The sequence below is a fragment of the Heptranchias perlo genome, chromosome 8 (assembly GCF_035084215.1).
Source record: "Heptranchias perlo isolate sHepPer1 chromosome 8, sHepPer1.hap1, whole genome shotgun sequence".
Classification (NCBI taxonomy): domain Eukaryota; kingdom Metazoa; phylum Chordata; class Chondrichthyes; order Hexanchiformes; family Hexanchidae; genus Heptranchias; species Heptranchias perlo.
The window spans coordinates 42533307-42541262 of NC_090332.1; the positions used below are offsets into that span (position 1 = coordinate 42533307).

Here is a 7956-nt window from a genome sequence, read left to right on the forward strand (position 1 = left end):
ACTCAATGACCTTCATCCCTGTTCTCATTCTCACACTCTTTGCTCTTCTGACACTAGTACGCTCCTTTTTTCCTGTCTTCTTCCACCCTTGGCGGCTGCTCTTTCAGGCACCATACCCTTAACGTCTGGAACTCTCTACCAATCTTCCTGTGCTTTACCTCTACCCTCCCTGCTTCAAAATCCTACTAGAGACTTTTCTCTTCAAACTCCATTCCACTTATTCTTTTCCCACCTCCTTGGTTCCCTTTCCTTTTTTGATCTGTGAAGAACTCTGATATTGAGATGGTTATATAGATGCAACTATTTTTTTTAACTGCACAATATGTAATATAGTGATTCTACCAGTAGAAACCTATAAAACATGGTTTTAAAAAAAATCAATCTTCTGTGTTTGTAAAGCAACAATGAGAAACTGAAGAGTGCTGCTGCCATTTCAATTTGGGCCACCTGAGGACACTGTAGCTGTGTATTCCTGCCCCATTACAAACTGACACTGTTTCCTAGGCAGCACAAGTGTACTTTACATCTGCTACACTATCTAACCCTGGCAAATTATGGAGGACAGCAGACCAGAAAAATTGATACTGTCCCATTTTTATAATGTTATGTAATAATAACTAAAAAATAGAAGAATTTCTCTCCCCTCCAAAAAGATCCTCCACAAGTGCTAAAATTATGAAGTACTGATCTTTAGAGAATAATGGATACCTATAGAATCATAGAAATTACAGCACAGGTGGTCATTGTACTAGTGGTATCTAATGTCACTTCTCCGCCCGTTCCTGCATCCTATTGTATTCCTTATGTTGTAAGTTTATTTATAAATGATTTATAAAACAATAATCTGATCAAGAGCCTCAGATATTGTTATAAAACAAGAGAATGAAGCTTGAATGGTTTTGTATGCCATTTAAACTTTGAACTATTATGGTTTTAAATAACTTGAAATTTATTTCTAAATAATCTTTTATCATTTATAATATATGCTAGATCACAAATATTTACTTTATTTACTCTGCACAGCAATTATTTTTTTATGCTGTGGAGATGTCATCCTTGTAACACAAAAGTAGTTTAAAATGGCACAAACAGAACACAAACAATTTTATAACAAAAACAGAAAATTCTGGAAATACTCAGGAGGTCAATCAGCAACTGTTAAGCGAAAAGACAGACATTATACATTATAGGTGTAGGTCATTTGCTAGTGCTGGAAACTGGAAGATAAGCAAGTTCCATACAGAACTGATCAAAAGAAAGAGAAGGGGAAGGGAACAACAAGGAGTCCTGAATCAAGAATTATGATTCCTGTCACAGAGAGGAAGTTAATGGTCAGCAAACAGATTTTTGGAAAAGCTGGAGAGGTAAAAACTGGTGGATGATGTATCATATCTTCTCAGCAAGACAACGGAAACTCATTAAAAGAACAAAAGTGTACAATAATAGTACAATAATGGTGAAAAGACATGGAAGGATATACTGATAGGGTTAGATGAAGAGGGGTGGGAGAAGGCTCGTGTGGAGCATAAACACCGGCATTGACCAGTTGGACTGAGTGGCCTGTTTTTGTTCTGTAACTTATATGTAATTCTATGTAAAAGAGAGATACCAACACTGTTGGCTTCAAGGTGTGGATCCTACGCAGCTAATGACAAATCCAAAAGCAAACCCACCAGACATGCCAAGGCTTGTCACCGGGAGGACCTCATTAAAAAACCGGTCTTCCCAGCAACCAGCCCCAACAAGTTCACTTCAGTGCCACACAAGGCCTGTACACCAGGAGCCGGAGCTCCCAGCACCACTTCAACAGAGAAGCCACTTAGAATGTGGGAAACAAAAAAAATGTAAATTTTATAAATCTGAAATAAAAAGTACCAATTTTATGATGTAGGATCCCATGCCATATTAAATCACATACAACACTTGTAGTACTACTAATTTTCTTTCTCACAGTCCTACAGGAGAATTTAGGGGGTAAAATTCAACTTAGGCAGGGGGTGCAAAATGGGTGGTTGCGGATTGGCTGCCCATTGTATATCCTGCCCATTTTCCTTTCCATTGACTTTGAACGGCTGGCTGATCCACTACCACCTATCTTGTGCTCGCACCAAAGTTGAATTTTATACCCTTAGTGTCAGGCATATATTGTTTTTGGTATATTTCTCATGATTTGCTGCTGAAAAAAAAGGTAATATTTTTCTGTGGCATAATTGCTGAAGTCTGGACCATATGTTATTACAAATACACACACATATATGTAAATATATGCACACAAGTAAAACTAAATGTACGTTTTGTTGTGCTGATGTCCCTACTTGAGAGCTGTGAAACTTGGATGCTGCATTGTAAGCACATCAAGTGATAGAGAAATTCCATATGCAATGTACCATGGCATTTCTAACATCAAGTAGCAGGACACAATTCCCAACTGTAACACCTTGTCTAGAGCAGGACTGAGGCTATGTTGCTAAAGGTATTTGATGAGAATATCAGATAACTTATTCCCCAGGACTGCAGTATACTCATAGCTAAAGGCAGGAAAACAGTCCAGTGCTGGCCAATGAAAGTATTTCAAAGACATTCGGAATTAGAATTTCCTGGAAAGTCATAGTTAAGGACACAGTGGAATGGAGAATGTAGTCTATGATGGATCTCGGCAATACAAAGAAATCAGCGTTGCACACAGCAATATCCCACAAATAGCAACTAGATAACTGAAGAATTGGTCTGTTTTTCATGGTGTTGGTTGAGGGATAAATGTCTTAAACAGGCAGGCAGGGCCTCACTTTATAGTACCTCGAACACTCCCTCGGTACTGCGCTGAAGTGTTAGCCATGATTATATACTCAAACTCTACATAGGACTTGAACCTACAACCTTATGACTCAGTAATAAGAATGCTACCATTGAGCCAAGCTGACACTTTGATAAGTAGGTCTATTTATTTCATTTTAAAATTAAGAATTATCATAAATAATATAACAAACATTTTATATGCAGAGCAGATATAATGAAATTGGTTTCTCCAATCCTTTTGCTAACATTTATTATTGTTTCAATGCAAAGTGGTTAAATTTACATATGATACTAAACTAGGAAAGACAGTGTAATCAAAAGAGAAACTACAGAATGAACTAAACAAAATATGTGAGTGGCTAAACAATAGCAGAGGAAATTTAATGCAGACAAGTGTAAAGTACTAAATATTAGCAGGAAAAATGGACACTATGCATTCTTCATGAATGGTGTTAAAACAGCTAAGAATGAAGTTGGAAGAGAGCTGGGACTCTTAGTTGACTTGATGCGCAACTGTGTTCAGTTTTGGTCATCAAGAAACCAGGGAGACATTCAAGCACTGGAGGCTGTGCAGAGAAGAGCCATGAGGCTGGTCCCTAGTATCAGGAATCTGAGTTATGAGGAAAGACTGGAGAAACTTGGGTTGATGAGTCCAGAAAGGAGGCATCTGAGAGGTAATCTTAAAGAGGTATATAAGATAATAAATGGTATGGAAAAGGATAATCCAGAATACAATTTTAAACAGTAGGAGTAGGACAAGAAACACAGGTTCAAACCACTAAAAGATAATTTTAGGTCAGATATCAGGAGGTTCTTCTTCAGACAGAGAGTGATCAATATTTGACATGGATTTCCCAACAGAGTGGTGGAAGTGAAAACCCTGGCATCATTTGAGAAATAATTAGATGCAGCAATAGGGGATTTCAGGGTTGTTTTGGATGGATGAATTAAAATGAGCCGAATGTTGCGACTTTCACAGACAAGCTGGGGATAGTAATTTCAACTCCTGATCATATCACTGAAAGACTACGAATCCCAGGCTGCATTGCGCGCGGCACTGGCGAACATGCGCAGTGACCTCCTCCCGCTCCCTTTAGAAAGAGCCCGGGCAGCCTCGGCGCGCTGCTGATTCCTCCTCGCGCCGCATCAGCAGCGTCTCGCGACCAGTCAGTACTGGCGCGGCTGCAGGAAAAGGCTGAGCTTCTCCGCAGAGACCCTGGTGTAACGTGCAGCAAAGCGACAAATTGACAGGGCTTCTCAGATGGGCAAGGACTGCGCTGCTTAAAAAAAAAACCCTGAACGATGCACCACAGTAACCGACAGAAGGAATAAATTGTAATTTTTTTTTAAACAAGAAAAAGTCTGTTTAATAATTTTTTTTACTGTTAATTAAAAAAAATGACTAAAAACGCGGAAGGATCGAGGGAGGACCTGTCTAAAATTTCGGACGAAGAGCTGATGAAGTGGAGCAAGGAGGAGCTGGTGAGGAGACTTCGAAGAACCGATGCCGAGAAGATGACGGTCATGATCGATCACAGCAACCTGATCAAAGAAGTGAACCGGCGGCTGCAGGTGCATCTGACCGAGATCCGGGGGCTCAAAGACGTGAACCAGAAACTGCAGGAGGACAACCAGGAGCTCAGGGACCTCTGCTGCTTCTTGGACGACGACAGGCAGAAAGGGAAGAAGGTGTCCCGGGAATGGCAGCGGCTGGGCAGGTACACTGCGGGAGTGATGCGCAAAGAAGTTGCCTTGTATTTGCAAAAAATGAAGGAGCTGGAGGTGAAGCAGGATGAGGTGGTGAAGGAGAATTTGGAGCTGAAGGAGATGTGCTTGATGCTGGATGAGGACAAGAACGCTGGCGCCGGCAGTAGGACTTCCATAGACAGTCAATCCAGTCTCCTCCACCTGAATGCCACAAGTGGTTTGAGGGACGTTGGGGATGGGAGCAGCACCTCCAGCACGGGTAGCACAGACAGCCCTGACCATCACAAGCAGTTAGCAGGAGGTAGCCCAGAGCACCTCCAGAAACACCGGGCTGCTAGTGGGGGCAGTCCCGAGCATCTCCAAAAGCACCGAGGTGGCAGCCCCGAGCATCAGAAGCACATCATAAGCACCGGCAGCCCTGAGCTTCTGCCAAAGCACATGAGCGGGAGCCCCGAGCATCTCCAGAAACACATGATCAGCTCGAGCCCCGAGCATCAAAAGCACATGATGATTGGCAGTCCGACTCCCGAGCATCTGCAGCAGCACAGAGGTGGCAGCCCCGAGCGCCTTAAACAACATTACGGAGGCAGTCCCGAGCATCTTAAACACCTGGGCGGCAGCAGCAGGGAAGGAACTCTGCGGAGACCATCGGCAGCAGCTGCAGACGAGCTTTCGCCTCATCACAGAAGTGTATACAATGGGATGAATGGTGGGTTGGTAGACCTACTGAAACCACAGGTGTTTTTGCAGAGACTACAAGCACATAGCCACAATATCTGATTTACGTTTGGGTTAATGCATTGATTTCAGTGCATTAATAGAATGCGTTGTCTAGCCACATGCAGCAATAACGCATGTGTTCAATAATGACATGAAACTTACTGATGCATGTTCGTTTGCTTGTGCATCATAGCTATCTTTTATGGTTTTGTAATACCTACAAATTGTTAATTTTAAAATTAGCCAATAGTCCAATTTGCAGGTCTTTTATTGTAACACTACAATTTATGCATGAAATCAATGCATTTACATTACAGTATATAAAACAACATAATTCTTACTTTAGACCAAAAATACGTTTTCAGAGAGTACTAAACCCACAAAAGAGTAGCGTTTTTTGTTAGTGAAGTTTCATGAGATTCTTGTTTAAAATTGAGCTGCACAGGTTATTTAATGCACTCTTAATAAATGACAACCATTTATTCTCCGCCTAGAGGAATAATTTCCATTGCACGACAAATTGATGCCCCTCATGTGTAGTACAGTACATCAGTCTGACAGGGTGTACATTGTATAAATGTATTTATGTACCCATTTGTCTGATAAAATACATTTAAAATCTTTTCCGTATCAACATATTAGGTAAATAGTATACAGTCTGTCTTCAGTAGAAATATCTAAGTGTGACCCTAATGGTGGGTTTTTAGGCCTTTGGTGCTGTGTATATAATTAAAGTCCATTAGGATTAAAGACTTCATATTGTTTTTGTAATAACGAAAGCTACTTATTAGATTACTTGCAATTAGTTGAATTGCAGATCATTTAGGAAAAAATGGATTTTATTCCTTGAAATGGTTTGTGCCTTTCTGCATAAAATATATAAAACGAACCCCATCATATTGACACAAATATCTGAGTTTCATATTTGAGCCTTATTCAATTGTACATACTGTTATATAAAATTCTTTTTAGTTGTAAATGCATTTTATAGACTTGACTCAAGCTGGATTTTGTAGTTTACTGGAATTGAAGGGGAAACCCTAAAATTTCAACAATTTCTAGCATCTGGGTTAGGCAAATGAAATTTAATGAATGTACTTGCATAGTATTAAGCCTCCAAAACAAGCTCTGTCTATTTCGTGCTTAATGTTGTACCACTGATTTTTAAAAAGGTAATACCAGGTTTAATTGATATGTTTTTCATTTTGTTAATTAATCTAACATAAGGTATCCTAATTATTTGTAATTTTCCAGAACGTTTATTTCTGTTACAGTTATTGTTTTCGTGACTATGATCTTAAGGGAAGAAATTAAAGGAACTGCAAAGTTTGACACCAGTGTACAATTGGAAGATCAAAGCAGTGAGTCAGAGAGGTTTGGGGGTCAAGAGTTTTGTGACTGCTTAGATGAGCTAACTGGAATCAACAAGCTGCTTTTGGTATCAATTGAAATTCAGGTTGGTTTCAGAAGCCAAGCCATAGATTGTTGATTTGGTGCCAAGCCATTAACCTTGGACACCTGTAGTAGGATCTTTAAGTTTTTTTGGATTTCTCCATGTCAGTGCTTAACATTGGATTGGGTAGCACACTGGGTAAGAACATTGTCCTCTCATTTCAGAGATCTGGGTCTGAATCCAGCCCAAACTCTTAACAGCTATAAGATTTCCAAGTAAAATGGATTTAATTAGTTTCAGTTCATTCCCAAATAGGTGTGAATCCACAGCATAAAACTATCCATATTTTAAAATTAATTTATCAGTATTATTAAAAAATGCTACAATGATGTGCTTGTCTGAGGTCAGGATTAAGCTATGTTATTGGGAGCAGTATTGTAAAATCTTTACTCTGCATGTAAGCCACACTGTTGATGATCTGTCTTGATGCTAACTCATCGAGCAATGGCAAAAACATTTTCAGTTCCTCATTAAGCACAAAACAATTAAATTGTTTGCTCCAGTTTTGGAAGTGGGATGCCCAGAATAAATCAAATTGGTATGAAACAGTGAATCTGTGTAAAGACTTTGCTGTCACTTTGCAATTCAAACTGTTATCTGCTTGGCTGTAGCATGGTCCTTTATGCCAAATACACAGATGTGTAAAGGGAGAGTCACTCAAGGCTGAGGGGCTTGGGAATGTGGGTTCACTGATATTGTTATAAAGGCTATGGGATGACGGGTCTGACTAGTAGTGCTTTTATGGCAAGATGTATGTGGAACAGAATCCACATAGAGGACTGAGAGTTGGAAACTGCAAGTCAAACAGGTCAAGAGCCATGTGTAATGGATGTCTGTGGGACAGAGATCAGGCTGGAACAGTTCACAATGTAGAATCATACAGCATAGATGGAGACAATTTGGCCCATCGTGCCTGTACTGGCTCTTTGAAAGAGCTATTCAATTAGTCCCACTCCCCTGCTCTTTCCCCTAATTTTTGCTTTTCAAGAATTTATCCAATTCCCTTTTGGAAAGTTACTATTGAATCTGCTTTCACTACCCTTTCAGGCAGTGCATTCCAGATCATAACAACTCGCTGAGTAAAATAAATTATCCTCATCTCCCCTCTGTGAAAGAATGAAAGATTTTCATTTATAGTTAGGTAGGGGCTCAGAATTAATTTTTTTAATTACTGTGAGCCCATGAGTGATAATGTCAATGCTCCAACTTCATGGGGAGAGCATTATTACCCGTGTCCACCAAGCCTTGAAACCTGTTGTGGGAATAAAGCTTGTAATTCA

At 40.0% G+C, this 7956-nt stretch overlaps 1 protein-coding gene across 1 annotated transcript; it reads left to right on the forward strand.

Moving 5' to 3' along the window:
* Nucleotides 1-3936: 3936 nt before the first annotated feature.
* ccdc85a (coiled-coil domain containing 85A) lies at nt 3937-5368 on the forward strand. Its single transcript, XM_067989034.1, has one exon. The coding sequence runs from the start codon at nt 4195-4197 to the stop codon at nt 5281-5283; it is 1089 nt and encodes a 362-aa protein (XP_067845135.1). The 5' UTR covers nt 3937-4194; the 3' UTR covers nt 5284-5368.
* Nucleotides 5369-7956: the final 2588 nt, after the last annotated feature.

What these genes read in the sequence shown, in the direction of transcription:
- ccdc85a (XM_067989034.1), top strand. Translation starts at nt 4,195, where the DNA reads ATGACTAAAAACGCGGAAGGATCGAGGGAGGACCTGTCTAAAATTTCG.